The following is a 17,415-nucleotide window of genomic DNA, read 5'->3' as shown; positions in this document are numbered from 1 at the left end:
GGGGCTTGGAGCGGCGCTGCCCCGCGGAAACTTGTGCTGCAGGAAGGGAGGGAGAGGCCTCCACAGCGGCTCCTCCTCCTCCTCCTCCTCCTCGGCTGCTGCTCCCCGGGCCCGGCGGCGCTGGGAGAGGAGCGGCAGCGGCGGGGCCCCATGCGGCGGCCGGTACGGCGCTCTCCGCCGCCGGGCCCCAGCAGCACCACCAGCACCACCAGCACCGGCGGCAGCCGCCGATGACCTGGAGCAGCAGCATGAGCAGCGGCTACAGCAGCCTGGAGGAGGAGGAGTCCGAGGAGTTCTTCTTCACCGCCCGCACCTCCTTCTTCAGGAGGCCGCCGGGCAAGACCCGCGCCGCCCCGCAAGTAAGTGCCGGGCTCCACGTGGCGCCCCACGGCCCCTGCCCGCGCCTCGGGGCTGCCCTTGGCTGCCCTCCCCTTCGTGTCCCCGGCGCTTTCTGGAGGCTGGCAGCCTCTCCTGCTGGCGGGGAAGGGCCCCCGCCGCCTTACAGCGACTTGGTTTTAGTGTCCGGGCTCCGCGGATGGGCTGCGAGGGGTGTTTGGGGTGAAGAAGTGATTAAAAGCTGAACAACAACAAAAAACAAACTCCCAGGCTTTTCCGTGGTCGGTGTTGGAGCTGTAGGGCTGCAGGCGGGGTGAGCAGTGCTGGTGCGCTGGGCAGGAGCAGAACTGGCTTCAGGAGCACAAAATGGGTCGGGCTCCTGTCAGGGAGCGGGAGCGAAAGCAGCGGGGGTGAACCTGGTGCCTCTGTAGCTGAAACAGCCCGGGCCCTCTCGCTTTTCCCTTCCCCGAGCACAGGATCCCATTCTGGAGATGGGTTTGGTGTTCAGAAGCTGTAGGCTACCGAGCTTGTGCTCCGTGTGCTGGCTCCTTCCCCTGCTGTGACCTGTATCTGATCGGCGTTTATTTCCCTGTACAAACTCCGTGTTTGTTTTCCTCGCTGCATTGGTCTACAACCATGGAGACTACGTTATAAACTTGGCTAAGCCTCCAGACTCATTGTTGCCCCCAGCCCTTCCTCTAGGTTATGTTGTGCTGCGGAAAGCCGACCTTAGTTTTTGTTTCTCCGAGGTTCTCCGACTTACTCCCCGTCTGTGATTTGCTTAAAACTTCAGCCCTCTGGCCACCCCCCAGGAAACTCCTGCTCCCATTCAAGGAAGTGCACGGAGCTTTCTTGAGCTTTGCTTCCCTTTGCAGAGTTTGGCAGAGAGCCTGGGCGCACCCTGTGCCTACACCTGAGCCGGGCGCCTTGTGCAAACAGACCCGGGGCCAGCGCCTCACCAGGTCGGTGCTGCCTCCCCAGGACGCTTCTCGCTGCACCCTTCCTCAAGGCCGTCGCTTTCTCACTCATTTTGATTTTCAGCTTCCTGTGAATCCCGGTGACTGAAAGCTGGCAAGTCCTGCCAAGCATCCTTGACCTCCGTCTTCTGATCTGGTTGGCCATGGTCGGCCCCCACCTGGCCCATGTAGAGAATCACAGAATGGTTTGGGTTGGAAGGGACCTTAAAGCCCACCCAGCTCCAACCCCCTGCCATGGGCAGGGACACCTCCCACCAGCCCAGGCTGCCCAAAGCCCCATCCAGCCTGGCCTTGAGCACCTCCAGGGATGGGGCATCCACCACTCTCTGAGTAAAGAATTTCCCCATAACATAGAATCTAAATCTCCCCTCTTTTATTTTAAAACCATTAGCCCTTGTCCTATCGCTACAAGCCCTTGTAAAAAGTCTTTCTCCATCCTTCTTATAAGTCCCCACTAATTATTAGAAGACTACAGTAAAGTTTCTTCTGCTTGCTGAGGAAGACTGCGGTGTCTCAGTACTGTGTGAACAGATAGCTGGCTGCTGCCGTATTTTGTGTGGTTGTTGTACTATGGAATGTGATGGGGCCCAGGTCTTGGTTCAGATCCTAAAATACACTCGTGTCTTTGCTTTGTAAAGCTGTGACGTGAGTTGTCTTACTAAACACGAGTTAGGTAACATGTAAATCCCTGTGTGTGATGTTAAAGATCCCAGTCGAGGAGGATGGAAAAAAATAAAATTTGATATTCTGCTCTAGTAATGTTTCCCAAAAGAATAGTGTGGTAAGATGCTGCAGGGTATGTGCTTAAGTACATATTGGGTAGCCTGGAACAAATTCATCCGTATTGCTGACTCCGCAGCGTCAGAAACGCTCAGCTAAATGTTTCGAGTTGTAAAGTTATTGCCGGTTGCACTGCGCTGCCGAGTTACAGAAGAAAGAAAAAATCCCCCAAACAATGCTGAATGTAGATTTCAACAGTCATGTGGCCAGTAAGAGTGAGTTTCCCCTTCCAGCAATAACAATCATAATAAGGCTCTTTGTATGCATGAGGATGTTACTCTTGGTTTGTATTTGAGGTTTAGTCAAAAAATGCATACTATGTCCCCTTGAGCAAAGAGGAAAGAGGGGAGCTATTAGTTATTGTTTCTGTGTCTTTCTCAACCATACAGATACCAAGTTTTGCAGGCTGTTTTTTTTTTTCTTTTTCTTTTTTTCCTGCAGAAGACAAAGTAGTGGCAATTACTTTATCCTTCTCTGTCTTAAATCCCTCTTTCCCCTTTTCTAAAAGGGGAAAAAAGTGGTTACAACTTACATCTTGCGGCTGTGCCTGTGGAAAAAAACATGCTGGTAGCTTTTGGACTTGTTCTGTAAAGATTTCCAAAGAAAAGAAGAGAAGTAGCTCTATGAAATCTCGGCTCCTGTTTAATGGGGCGGGCTGGTCTTACTTACGTATTGCAGTTTCTACAGCTGAGACAGGATGAGTGGATTGATACCAATTCTGATGTAAATATCTTGTAATAGTGCCTCTGGGCCTTGCCAAAGAAGCCTAATCGTCTGCAGGGTGTTGAAAGATTTGTCTCTTCCTCTCTCTCCACCACTTCTAAAAAGAGGGAAGCATGAAAATCATTGTGGTGTATGACAGGCAGCGTGGTGTTTTGGGGCTGAGGTGTGCTGTTTGCTGTCCTCTCCTGCTGAACTCTGTTTTATTGGCAGTTCAGTGGGTCCAGTGGACTCACACACCTCCTCAAATCTTTTTTTTTTTTCTCTTTGTTTCCGGGACAAATTAGGGTTAGCAATCCAATGTTTGTAGCCTCACGCAGTTAAAGACACAGGCTTGAAACAGATAGATCTCAAACTTGAATTACCATGCCTGTATCACCTCAAATACAAGTGACTTTTTCCCCTTCCCAGTAAAAATCTCCTTTGAATGTGTAACCCTGACAATAGGTGACTTGTACCTACTCCATCCTTGCCCTTTTTTCTACAGTAAAACATGGGGGAGGAAAGAAGTAAATGCAATCAGGGGTTCATCAGGCAAGAGACTCAATGCTAATTTTCTAACACAAATGATGAGGTCGGTGCAAGAAGATCTTGTGAAAGGAAAATTAATCAAGCAGTGCTTTAATCTGAGGGCAAAGTGCCTAAAGCGCGGGTTGCTTTGTGGCATCCCTGGGAGTTCAGTTTTATTTAAGGTTTGTTGTGCCTTCTGTGGCTGTTGTAAATGCAAGCATTGGGGCTGGATTAGCTCCATGTGGCCCTGTTTCGTGTTTGCAGTGACTCATTTACTAAATGAGAAAGGAGGAACTGCAAATGTTTTTGACCTGCTAGGCACTGTTCGTGTGCGGTGAAGCTGGCCGTGCGCATGGGCTGCAGCAAGATCAGACCCGTGCTGCTGTACGAGCAGGCCTTTGGAAATGGTCCATTCCCTCTAGAGAAAATACCAAAAGATGTTTTGCAAACTTTTGAAAGCTGACCCCTCTCCCTCCTCCCGCCCACCCCCATCCTTTCAGGAAAAGTGAAAACAGCCCTGCCTGCCCCTGCAAGCCCTGCCGGGTGCTGCAGGGAAGCGCGTCTTCCTGCCCGCCTCTTCGCCACTTCCCTTCCACATGCCAGTTCCCCGTGCTCTCCCACTTTGAGTAGTGTTGATGTAAGTCCTGGAGATACTTCTCCTTTCTTACGCAGCTTGGGGGCTTTTCAGGTGCTGCCCTGGGCATCTGGGTCAGTCCCAGCCATGCTGAGCTCCTGTCTTCCACCCAGGTCACTGAAACACCCGGGGACACCCCAGGTGAGAGCTCTGTGCCCTTACTCATGAGGGGCCTGTGAGAGAGGACACGGTGGTGCTTGGGGAAACTCTGCTTCAGCAGCAGGCAGTGCTGTGAGGGTCGTGTTTTTCACCATTTTGCACAGGACTCTAGAGGTGTTTGCAAGAAAAGTGTCCCCGCTTCTCATGGCGGTTTCCAGAACTGCACACTTCCCTCCTGCTCCTCAGACCATGCTGCTTGCCTTGTGTTCAGCGCTGGTCCTTCCCCTTTTGAAGCCCAATTTCTCCTCTCTCTTCCCCTTTCTGCACTGGGTCTTTACAGTTTATATACCTTCTTTTTGGGCCCTTCCCCTGCACCCACATCTGCTGCCGCACATTTTAATGCGCTGCCCCTGCCTTGCCAGAGTTGCCTGCGTTTCAGTGGGATTTGCAGGTGTGGTGATGAGGGTGGGACAGGAAATTAATAAAAAAGCTGGAGACGGAAGCTGGATAGAAACGAGCAGAGGGAATGTGAAGGGAGAGCAAGAGGCAGTGGGTGAAAGTCCTGTCCCTGCGAGCCCAGCAAGGCGACTCCGCTGTCAGATGAGGAGGTTTGCGTTTTGCTCTGGGTGAGCTGGTGTCTGTGTGAAAAAACAGGCCAACTTCTGGGTCCAGAAACCCTTTTTTTAGGTCTGTCCAGTGTGAAGTTGCACAATGGCTTGAGGCATTTCATTTAGAAGAATAGAGGGAAAAGCATGCCATTTTGGAAGAAATCGGGTAAATGCTGTTTGTAGCCACTCAAGTGCAGTTAGCATAGTTTTTTGTTACCAATGTCCATTATTAATAAGTTTCATCTTGTTTGGCCGTTACGACTCTTTCTGGGTTTCCTTTCCGTGGCATTCCCCAGGGAAAATGTCTCTCCTGACGACCAGAACAAACGAGCTTTCTAATTATAGGCTTTGTTCGGAGCCAAAAAGGTTGGGGTTGTGTTTGACGCGTAGTCACGAAGCTTATTTAAAAAATAAAGCTAAAAATACCCAGTAATGTGTTTCATTCTTTCTATTTTTTTTTTTAATCCATTTGGCAGTCGGTGAATATTATGGGATAAACATTGTCGCAGCTAAAATACTTGAAAGTTGAGGCTCAGAGCAATGAGCCGGGTAGAGATCGTGTCTGCTTTAAGGCTGCGTCACTGCCAGAGTAAACCCGCAGCCCTTGTTTTGCTCCTGCGAACTACTAACACACAAATTAAGACACAAGTTCAGGAGAGATGGCTTAACGTGCAGTACTGTCCCCGGAGGAGGTAATGTCACTGAGACATCTCACGAGTTGAGCAATTTGTGTCCCCTGTACAGCAGCACCGGCAGGTATTATCCAGGCTAGGTGACCCTTTTCACTTTTTTCTTCAGTCTGTTGTATTAACACTGTATTAGGCACGCCTCAAGCAGTTTCTTCTCTGCCAACATAAGGTTTTAGAGCACCAGGAATGTGCTGCCGGCTTAGTTGCTGACATTCTTTTGAAAATCACCAGATAAAAACTAAGATTATTTTTTTTGGTCATTGTCCTTGGGGAAAAAAAGGCTGTGATTCACCTGAGTTTGGCAGGGCAGCAGCTATGTGTGGCTGCTTGGAGATCCAGGTTTCAGAAATGTAATCGAGTGTGGGTTAAAACTGAGGTTTTATTTAAGAGCAGAACTGCTGGAGCTTTGAACTTCTACTGACATCAGGAAGCATCGGGACCTGTGTACCTCCTGGTCCGGAATATTTAGACTTCAGCTTGTTTAGACATCTGAATGGATGTGCAAGATGCAAGGAATTTTGTTTAAGTTGGGGAGTCTGGTGAATTCAGGGAAATGCTCCGCAGAGCAACTGAGCTCAGGATCATCTGAATACAGTAAGTAGATTAAAACCAAAACAACCAGCAGTTATTTAAGGAAGGAAAGGGAAGATTTGGTACCTTGTTTCTGTAAGTTTTTAGTTCAGCTGTAGACCTGTGTATAAGAAAAACAGCAGAAAAACCAAAGAGGTTCTTAATGGCTAATATTTAGCCATGGCAAGAGCAGAAATATGAAGAATAAATGAAGTAAAACTGGATGGTGCCCATTGTCCCTTGTGTGAAATGGCAGTGGCACCAGTGTTGGATTAACAGCTCTGAGTAAACCGATTAACAGAGGATTTCAGATGAAGCAATGGATCTGTAATGCAGCATTTGCCAGTGACAATATACTTGTGAACCAAGCCAAGCAACGTAAGTGTCAGGAAGAGATAAATCAGAGTGACAAATCTCCCCAGTTAAACTCTCCCCTTACTGACAGGCGGCTGAGTCTCCGCTGACTTCAGCAGGATGTGCCCGTCAGGCCAGGACTGTGCAATGCATGCTCTGTTTTTCCTCCCAGGTAGACATAATGGTGCTTTAAAATACATATAGGTGTATTTACATACAAACAGCATCTATTATTTAATATATTCATTATAAAATATGTAATATTATATATAAAATTTATTTTATATATATATAAAAATAAATTTATATATATATTATATATATAAATATATATATATATTTATATATATATAAAATTTATATGTATATATATAAAATATGTAATATATATATATATAATATTTCTACACAGAGACGGTTCTGTACCTTTTGAGCCCAACCTTCAGGAAAGGTCACAAAACCAGCATATCCCACGGACTTGAGGGGAACGCCCTGGTGTGACTAAAGCTAGCCCAGCGTGCTTTCATCCAGTCCAGTCTCAGCCCAGCACTTGCCTAACTGCGCCATTGTCACGGCTTTGTATTTGCTTGGGTGCCTGTAATAAAGCACGCATGCTTCTGTAGGCAGGTATGAATTGACTCGGGATGAGTAATTGCTCCTTTCATTTGTTTTTTTTTTTGGTGTACTCGCTCTTCTGCAAGGTTGACAAAATACTTCAGACAGTTTTGAGGAGAGTACTTCCTATGTGGCCATACATTTGGCTGTGTAAAGTAGCCACATGTGATTTATGTAGCAATTAAGATCGTTTTCTAGTTATTCATCCGTGTGTGTGCTGGGGAGGAGTTTGTGTTCCCTTGCACAGAGGAATGTGTGCTGTGCTGAAAACCATGGTAAAAGCAGTGGTTCCTCTGCCTCTCGGAGGAAGCCTCGGGTGGCAGCGCTGCCTGCCTGGGAGTGCTGACCATGGTGTTATTCACTGCTTCGTCTCGCTCTTCACCTGCCAAATACATGCTGACGACTTCACACTAGGTAATTGTGGAAAATGGTGTTTGCAAGTGCATTTCTTTCAGAAATTATATACAATAATAGAGTAGAAAATCATGGGCTCTCTGTTCGGGGGCAAATTACAAAGTACGTTTATTGTCTGTGATCTTTTATAGTCATCCCTGTTGTCCATAGTTAGGGTTGCTTTTCTTGTGCTCCATCCTAGGTGTGTTCAAGTGCTTGGCCGTACGGTCTGACCGTGCTGTACGTTTCCCCATAACGCAGCCCCCCCGGTTTCTATTTGCAGTACCCGATCTCTTTAAAGCCAGATTAGTAACGACAAAAACTGAAGATCAAATTCTGCTCTGGCTGAGGATGATACGTTGCTTAATAACTAAGCAAGTGCTTAATCTTATTTCCACTGAAGCAGAGGGTGTCACAATTTGGCTTGTCCCTTTTGAAGACAAGTTTGGGACAGATGGCATTTGTTAATGCTGCAAAAGTAGCTTAACACCTTTACTGACGGATCATAACCTTTATTGTAGAGACCTTCCTCTCAGTCACTTCCTATAGATGTGCATAGGGTCACACTAGCCTGCCAGCTTGGAAGAGTTTAGTTTAGAAGTTTTATTTTTTATTATTGTTATTTTTTTTTCTGGCTTCCTCTCTGCTGAAGAATTCTGCTCACCAAGAGCAAAACGTGCTGACCTTGCTGTTTGGTCCACCGGGGGCTTGATTTAGTGGGTTCGCTTATAGATGCAGCAGCTGAGATTGTGAAGTCTTTTTGTTCTGAGCTAATCACTTAATTGCAAAGTATCTTTGCGGTTGGTTCATCTGAGGAGCATCTGGGAAAGCTGTGTGAACTCGAGCAACTGCGCTGGGGATTTCAGCGCGACCCAGCGCTTATATATTCAGAAACTGCCATGTTCTTTGGCACGGCTTGAAAGACTAAAGAGGTGGTGGTTGACTGTTGTGAGATGGGAGAACTGACCTGCGTTGTTTGTCCAGTGCCTGAAACGAGGAAGTTCAAAGCCCAGTGCTGTTGAGATTGGCATAAGTCAGCCAGCTTTGTGACAGATGTAGTTTGAACTATTATATTACGATTTTTAATAGGTTATTACTGATGTGTGCAAAGATTCCGTAACATAGGCATAGACAGGTATGTCTCTTGTTACACTTCTTGAAGTAAAGGATTTTTCTTTCGTGATACAGCACAGGGACAACATGTCAAAATGGGTGGTGCTCCCCAAAACTGCTGAAATCCTTAGCACTCCATGCATGGACCTGGCAGTTTTGCCCTAGCAGCTGAAGGCTGGAGATGGGCATTGCATTCATATTTGATGGTTAAGGAGTGGGGGAGGAAGGAGACTTCTGCCTGAAAGATTTGCTCTGTTTGTTGCAGGATGATAAATAGAAATGCTTACCTGCTGCTGAAAGAAAATCGGGACAAATGGACAATTTAATCAAAAGTTCCTGCTTGGAGAGATTGCTGCATCATGCATGCAAAGGCTGGCACAGGAAGAACACCAAATGCACGGCCATGGGGGCATCGTTTGTGCAGGCAGCCTCGTGTGAGCAGTGGTCAGACTGCCATGTAATCCACAGAAGGGAACTTAGAAATGAGAACTGAATCTTTCATTAAAGAAATCTTCCTCTTGTCATGATGCTCCCAGCTTGCGCGGAGTCTAACTTAGCACTGCATTGCTTTTTCCTACATAAACTGTACCCGTGTAACTCAAACCTTGTTTTCTGTGTTTAAAAATATAAGGCTTTGTGATTGGTGAGTGGATTTGGACGTGAAATATAATGGAAAGGACAGTTTGTAGCACTTGCATGAGTTAGCAGGCCAGGTTAAAATATATTCCAAATATTTAACTTGGAATTCAGGGGCCCTCCATTTCTTAACTTCAGAGCACACCTTTTTTCCATTCGAAGAATATGCAGTGTGGAGTGATGACTAATGACAGGAGTCTTAATCAACTCTTTATGTAATGAAAACTGTTTAACTGCTGTAAGAGATCCTGATAAGTGGATCTCAGGGCAGGAGAGGGTGGATTCACAGTAGCTAGAAAAGGTATTCCCATGGAGCTGGACCATTGCAGAGTTCAAAGACTGGAACACCTTTTTATGTTTCCTAATATGATTTAGTTATTTCCATGGGAAAGTGGTTTTTAGAATACCATTGTATTGCTTTAGCTATCATTTGATTCAGCAAAGTGGTAAGAGACTTAACTTATGTACATATGGCAGTGTGAGGAGATATCACAACTGCGTTTTTCTATCCCCATTGACTCTGAAGTTGAATGGATTACATAAAGAAAGAATTGCCATCCCTAAGTTTCTTTCTTAGGGCTTCATGACTGACAGTATAAAAAGAATTATTCCTCTGCATAATGCTCTGATCTTTATTTTTTTTTCCTTCTTCAAGGTTCTGGCCATGTGAAAACCTGTTTTATTCTTCTGGGTACAACTTACTTTCCCTTTTCCCTTTAGTGTGAGACTTACTTGCACTGCAGTGGTTTGTACCAGCATTGCTGACAAATCTAAATACCTTCTCTCAACATTCCCTATCTCAGCTGTAAAATATTGCTTTGGGTCTGATTAGGCCTTCATGGGAACAAGTTTGTTTTCATAGAATTTGAAAAACGGTATTAGTGTTCAGCTGACCATGTCATCCACTCTCCTGAACGTTTGCTGGTCCATGATTTGTGTAGGAGGTGTGTTACAGCTTTTCAAATAGAATACTATTGGCAAAATAAAATACAACTTATCTGAAACCACCGTGTTTTAATTAAAGTGGACTAAAGAAAATATTTTCTACAAGATTTTAAATTCTGTGCTGTAGTTGCATTTTTTTTTCTTGAGAAAAGAGTGTGTTGTTAAAAAATAGACAAATCTGGAGAATGTCCTCATCACTAGCTCAAGCCTGTGCGCAGGGGGACTTCCTGAGGTGGATTTGGCTGTGGGATCTCAGTTTTTTTGTCACCCTGGTTCTGAATTCTTGATTTTCTGTGAAATGAAGCAGAGAGCTGATGTACTTAGCATGGTGAGACCTTAAATCCTGGATTACACTTGGCGTTAATTAGGCAGCACATGGTATAGGCAGTTTCCCCCATCTTAAGCCTGATCACAGCATGCACGTTATCCTAAGTAAACTCCAGACATTTAGGCACAGAGGAAAACCACTGACACTTCTGAAGTCAATGGATGTCAAATACAAAGTGGCTTGGACGCTCGAAGAGCACGTTGCATCAGGATTTTCTCTTTAGTTTATTAAATCGTGGGGCATTTTTAGTTGCCTTGATATTGTGACAGCAGGTTTGTTATAACATACAGAGAAAATAATGCCTGCTATACACCTTTCTCAAGTTCTGATTGGGAATTAAGTTGTCTGTTAAACAATGACCACATCGAAATGCCCAGCTGTCAGAAAATCTGGCAAGTTCTTGTGAAACGTAGCAGGTGGTGCAATGCAGATCAGTTTGACTTCTCTTTGATCACAGAATCACAATGAGCTTCCTTGGGAGGCTAATCCCGTGCTTTGTCACGAAACACTTTGTGCTCACCTGTGCCCAGGATGAATTTGGGAGCTGGGTTTTCAGTCAATGAAGTTGTTGGCAGCACCCCGTTGTTCTGGCTCACTCGCATCAGGAGTCTTTGGTTTGTTCTCCAGCTGCCATGGCTGGGTGTCCTAATGGCAACCGTGGGCATGAAAGCCTCTGCTCAGCAGCATTGCTCCCGCTGAGTTGAATTCTAGGGAAGACTTAATTTTCTCCCCTTAATGGGTTACTCTGAAATGGGTCATTCCCCTTGCCGGGCTTTAGGGACTGTTCTGGCAAAGACCTCTAACGTGGTGATCGCAGGAAGAGTTCTGGCATTTCAGATACCCAGTTTGTTGTTCCACTGCTTCTCCCAAGACCGGGAGGTGTTAAGGTGTGCCTTGGTAGGAGCAGCAAGGGATTTAAGTAAGTCACAAGTCACTGCAATGGAGCAGAAATTACAAAATGCCTTTAGTAGTTTAGTAGCTTTCCAGTTGCCCTCTGCTTATAGCGTGTGTCTGCCTAGTTATGGAAATATTTTTATTACAGTATAATTAGATATGATTAATTATGTCACGGCTTATTTTGTTTTATGGAGAGACTTGGTGGGTTTGTCTGAGTTGACAGCTGCTTTTGATTCGGTTGCGTGTTCACATGATACCAAGCTTATCTCAAGATGGGCGAACATGATTGTTTATGCTGTGCTAAAAGGTGGATATTATGTGCAGCCAAACTTCAAAGCAGTTTCTGCTGCTCTGAACTTTAAAACTCACAGCTGATTTAATTAAAAAAAAAATATCAAAAGCAACATCTTTCCCCACCCACTAAAACAGACCCCAAGCATTCTTCAAAGCATATTTGATTTTAATGATTTGGTGATTTCTTCCCCGAGGCATTTTGAAGTTCCGGTTACCGCTGGAAGATGGAGATGCGGCTTTGAGCTGTGAAGATAATAGACCTTTAGTGAAGTAGGCGTTTGATAAAAGATGATAAAATGACGTGTTCTGTGAAAATAGAAATAGCCTGGTATTTCTAATATATATTACATATAATAAAGTCATACACCCGGTGATTTTTCCTGTAAGAGCTGAAGTTGATGTCAAACTCCTTTGTTATTCATAATTGGAAATAGCTCCTGAAGCAGCTTGGTGAAGCACATGCTTAGAGATGCTAGTATGCCACCCTTGCTTTCCCCCTTCTCAAAATTTAATTAGGGATCAGTGTTAAAATGAGCTTTTATGGCTAATGGCAGAAGAATCTTGTAATGGTGTCACACAGCTTTTAGTGCACAATCCAGTTGTGAAAACATTACAGGAGGAACTTGGGACAGGTGCTCCATGAGGTATGTCTGGGTTTAACATCTCGCTCATACAGGTAATAACCAATATGTTTTCATCTTGAGAGAGAGATGTGGAAGATACAGGAGAAAAACAAACAAACATCTTCTGCAGGTGTTTCATATTTGGTGGTAACTGTGGCAGAAACAAAAGGCAGCAGAGTGACATTAATTATTTTGAGGATAATTACAGTAGTAGTGTTGGTACTAGCACTGGCATTTCATTATCTTGTGGGCATGAAGCATTACAACATGGTGAGAGCAGTCAATAGAAATGCAGTGCCTTTCCCTGGATTTGGGAAATAACTTTTGGGAATGACTTTGGGCAGTAACTGCTCGTTTGGGTATTTTTGGAGATCCTTTCTCAATCTTCCCCATCCCGTCAGTATATGCTGCTAAAAGAACCTTGATACCACCTTCCTAGGGAAATCCAAATGTTGACCTGACTGTTCCCAATACTTGAAAGGTAAGCAAAAAAAAATTGAAATAGTGTGGCAAAGCCCTACTGAAACTTTGAGCTGGAGTGAGATCCCATTTTCTTTCAAACACGTGCCAAGACATCCCTGGGTAGCACTTGTTCTGTTCTCTCTTTGTTCTTCACACAGTCTGTGTAGGGTTTTCTGGCTCATTATGCAATCACACAAAGAAGTCTTCCAACCCTGAATTCTGGTCAGCACAGGTTATCTGTAATTCGCTATATAGTATTTTCTTTCTAGTATATCAGCTCTACTTTTGTTGAAACGTACATATACAAAATGTTTCAGTAGAACATGGTACTCTTCTTTTTTGGGGCATTTTGTAAAGGGTGCTGCCAGTTCTCTGGTCTCCAAGATTCACCCTGTGAACCAAGAAGAACAAGTGATGTCTCACAGGACAGGATGTGGAGTATTGTCATGGAGCAGCTCATCCTTCTGCTGATTGCGTCCTGTAACATCTCAACAACACACCCAAAATGTGGCAGGTCCAGGGTTGTCTCGGAGCATGGCTGCCATCACTCAGCTGGAGGGTGTGGTTTCACTGCACCTTTAGGTTAATTAAGTTCATTTTAAGCCAAATGCCTTCCTCGAACCAGCTCTCTGTGTGGTTGCATGAGGAGCAGCGCTGGTGCAAGAGGGGGTGCAGGAATGTGCAGGTGGGGAGGCTGGCAGTGAGGGTGGGACCTCGGGAAGCCCTGTCTGGGCTTGGCTTGCCCCATGGAGCTGTGCTTTGGGATCCCCCAGAGGAAGAGCCTCAGCAGAAGGCACAGGCAAGGCGTGCCTTGGAGCGTTGGGACGGATTTCTTAACTGGATGCTCGGTAGAAATGCTTCAGGTAAGCAGCAGGTAGAAAAGTCTGTTTGTTTGTTTTAAATGAATAGGAGATACTGCAAGGGGGTAAGCCAGGAGAAGGCAGTAGAATTTACTGAATGGGAAAAATAGGTTCTACTTTAGTCTGTGATGAAGCTGGGCACCAAATAGGATTGCAATGTAAAGCATGGATTGCCTTGCAGGTGTCTGATTTCAGAAATAAATATATTTGGGTATTTCTAGCTCTTCATATTTTCTGTGGCTTTGGAATCCTCTCCTAATTGTTCCCTATAACAGGTTTTACAGGCCAGTTCATCCATTTAAGGAGTAAAGTTGAGGGCACTGTTTTAAGTGCACTAAAATACATTTTAAATGTTATGCAACACCAAAAGGTGGATTTTTATTGCCTAGCACCCTTCTGTACCTTGAATAACTTCAGTATCAAGCAATTATTTTTTTTCCACACTGCAAGCACAAAACTATTAGTGAAAATTGAGTCTCCTAGTCTTTTTTTTTTTGCCTTTGAAAACTTCAGGTAGGTTCCCTTGCTTGTCAGTTTGAGGAGAAGTTGGCAGGGCTTTATTAATCTGCTTGACAAAAGTATCATCACTGTCTGTTTTCATGCCAATTCATAAAAAGTTGTACAGCTGAAACTGTCTGCCTGCGGTAATTATTACAGTAATCAACTTTGTGCCATGATTTTACTTTCTTATTCTGGACTTTTATTGGTTATGGCAAGACAATTAGTGGTGTTTTCACAAGCATAAATATAGCTTTTTGGCAGCTTTTTGGCACATCACTACTGCTCCAGGAAAAAAGAAGCATCTTTTCCTGAATGAAAGATGCAAGAGAAATGTGAATGAAAAAGAAGCTACAGTGAGAGAAGAGGAAGCTCCTCGGAACCAGAGGTCCTGTGCTCCTGTTGGACCACTGTTAGGGGAGAAAACAGGCTGTGTAATCCTCTGCCTTTCTCTAGTGAAAGAGATGTGAGCCTGTTGACCCCAACTGTTTAATCATTTATTTTGCTCATTTTAAAAGGGACAGCATCACTTGATGAGCTTCTGGTCAAGCTGTAAGGCAATATTGCCGTCTTTTTTTTTTTTTTTTCTCATTATTTTTTTCCTGGAAGACTGAAGATGGAAACTAGGACAGGACTCAGATGAGTGAGGCATGAGTATTGTCAGGATCAGGGGGAATATTGTAGCTGTATATGCTATCAGTGTAAGAATAATACCAAGTTTAACAAAACACACCAAGCGATAGCACATTATTTTCACAGATTAGATCTAGTTTCTTACTTTGCTTGTTTTTATTGTAGGAGACATGAGATGTTCCCTCCCTTCCTTGTTCCCTTAGATCTCCCTTTGACAACTGCGTGAGTCTGCCCCAGGTACTTTGTTAAAACAAGCAGGGAGCAAGTACGGGCTGCTACCAGCAGGCTGGGTGACACGGGCAGGAACAGAGGGACCCAGCCCTGGCTGACACCTCTGAGACCTGGGAACGTTTGGCAGATTGAAGGCAGTCTCTTTCTTAATCGTCCCTGAGCTCAGCCCCATAGATGAGTTTAATTGTGAAGGCCCTGGTGTTTTATTGAGAGCTGAGAAATGGGGCAAGGAGCTATCAGGCTGGAAGAGCACGTGTGTGTCTCGCCTGTGGGGACAGATGGCCTGTCCCAGTCAGGGCAGGGACACTGGGGGAAATGGCCTGGCCGAGCAGGCAGGACACGGGGCCCTGTCCGTGTGGTGAGAGCAGGCCTAGGAGCTGAGCAGCACCCAGAAGGGTGGCTTTGGGAGCTCCTGCTAGCAACTGGAGCAAAGATTTGCCTGGAAATTGGGTGCTGTGGGCCATCAGCCTCATCCAGGCTGGTGGTGGTGGTGGCTTGGTGAGCGCTGAAGGGGTGCAGGGAAGTCAAATGGTGACCTGATGTGGTGGGAGCCCTGAGCCTGTGCTACACAGACAGCGACGTGTACGAGAGCACCTTATGTATAGGGAAAGGTGTGGTGGTGGTGTGGTTTTGGTTTTTGTCATCTTTTCCTCCACTGCCTGGTTTGTTTTCTTTCCCTCTCAGGACTGGCTGGACTGGCTTTGAGCTGATACCATCAATGCAACCTTTATTATTTTGTTCTTTGAAATCTGTCTTCATGGCTGTGATGCCTAAAGAGGTCACAAAAAATCCCTCATTGCACACAAATGCTTTTCAGATGGTATTTACTAATACCGCTTACCAGACGTTTACTAAGCAGGCCTATTCATAAACAACGATGTGGTGGGTAATGATTAACTGTAAGTCCCTCAGTTCTGACTGCTTGTCCATGATGCTTGAAGACTGTTGCTGATAATGGACAAGTTGTTAAAATATTTGTCCTTGCTGAAGTGTAGCAAGCCCTGTCTGACACTAGTCCCTTGGCTATATTTGAAGGATGTGAGGAATATTCTTCAGAGCTTAGATGGAGTTTCAGGCAGACTTTGGAGTGCCTGTTATCAGAGTGCAGCTAGGCAGGAGCCCAGCTGCTTTTCTCCAACAGGCTTCAGGGTGCTTTGGCTGTCCTCTGCAGAGCTTGTTGGAAAGTAAGTGTAGAAAGCAGGACTTCTTTTCCTCTGAGTTAACCCAGCAGAGTACCTTATGGATAGCAGTATTTAAAGCTTGGATGTTGACATCCAATGATACTGTGCGAAAGTGAGTGAGAGAAATTTGTAAAGCTGCTGTCCACTGACTGCACTTTTGTATTGCCTGTTTGCCAGTTAAAAAAAGAAAAATAAAGTGCATCGTTTAACTTCTGGCTAGACAGGCAAACACAGACCAGTTGCATGAAGTGTTTGCTCTGGCACCCTCCGTTGCTTATGAGAGTCTTTGCTTATGACCTGAATTCTGGGAAGGTGTCCAAGCCTTAGGCAGGCTGAAGTGCTTATCTCTTGAGCTTTTTTTTTTTTATTATTCTGCGCAACTGAATACACAGACCTACTTAGCAAGTGCCCGTGCAATCATAGCTCTCGTTTCAAATTCTCTCCCCTTCTGTGCTGCAAAAGATATGCAATTAAAATTAAAGCTCTCCTTTCAAGGAGGTCTTGTTCTTCAGTTCCTGTTTGTTCTTTTGCCCCAAGCCTTGATGGTGTCTTTCTTTTTCTTCTGTTTCAAAAGTGTTCTATGTTAATGATATGACTTACTCATTTTTGAGGTGACCTGTCATCTTATATTGGTCTCTGGGAGGGGAAAGTTAATTCACTTAAGCAAAATAAATTGTTTTCTGTTTTTATTTGAATACTTGCACAATTTGCAACGGTGCATGAGGTGCATTTGTTCTTTTGTGTCCATGCTACTGATGTAACAATAGTCTTTTACAATAAGCTGCTAAGAGTTTCTGACTGTCTGAAACTCACTTTTTCTAGCAGTAGCAAAGTCATTTTATCTGTCGTGTATTTGGAGAGTCCTTGGTTAGTACTGGGGGAAGCTGAAAGCTGTTTGGGGATGGAGCGAGTACAAGCATGGATGGCAGAAATACAGCTGGTTTTGTGCTGTCTCTGTGTGACAGGCAGAGCTTTGACTGTGGTGTGCAGCTGTTTCGAAGTCAGTTGTTGCTTGGGTGAAGAACACAAAAAGTGTCCCAATTTGCTGCTGGTGGTAGCATCTCCAAACAAGACTGTCCATGTTTAGATCTATTTTTTTTCTTTTTTAACAAAAGCAAGACTTTTGCAGTCCTTCCCTTCCTTCTCCTAAGCTTAGAACATCTTCACCATCATCAGTGTCAGGGAATCCACTTTGTATGGGCTTCCTAGCCCATACAAAGGGAAAGAATTTCAGCCCTGACTTGCCCCTTTGTAGCCATCCATGTGAACGTCCCGTCCCGTGCAGTTTATGACAAGGTCACATGTGAGACCATAGGAAACCAGGCTTCAGCAGTTCATTATCCTGCAAACCGCTTGCGTTTTTTGTTGCCCTTTAACGGATACTGGAGGACTTTCCAGTGTTAAATGGGGCTGATGCTATCACTGACCT

General features: G+C 45.0%; 1 protein-coding gene across 2 annotated transcripts in view; it reads left to right on the top strand.

The window, feature by feature from the left end:
• RASSF3 (Ras association domain family member 3) overlaps window positions 1-17,415 on the top strand; it is an 88,335-nt gene that overhangs the window by 40,349 nt on the left and 30,571 nt on the right. Inside the window, exon 1 of one of the 2 annotated variants that reach the window (XM_068669311.1) lies at window positions 71-359. The exons of the other annotated variant lie outside the window; for it this stretch is intronic. Within the exon in view, the coding sequence (XP_068525412.1) occupies window positions 231-359 (129 nt within the window). The 5' untranslated portion in view covers window positions 71-230. Of the gene's footprint in view, window positions 1-70; window positions 360-17,415 lie in introns of those variants that run through there. 2 annotated transcript variants of the gene reach the window in all.

Source organism: Anas acuta, chromosome 1 (assembly GCF_963932015.1).
Source record: "Anas acuta chromosome 1, bAnaAcu1.1, whole genome shotgun sequence".
Classification (NCBI taxonomy): domain Eukaryota; kingdom Metazoa; phylum Chordata; class Aves; order Anseriformes; family Anatidae; genus Anas; species Anas acuta.
Note: the sequence above shows the minus strand (reverse complement) of the source record. Positions and strands in the feature narration are given on the sequence as shown.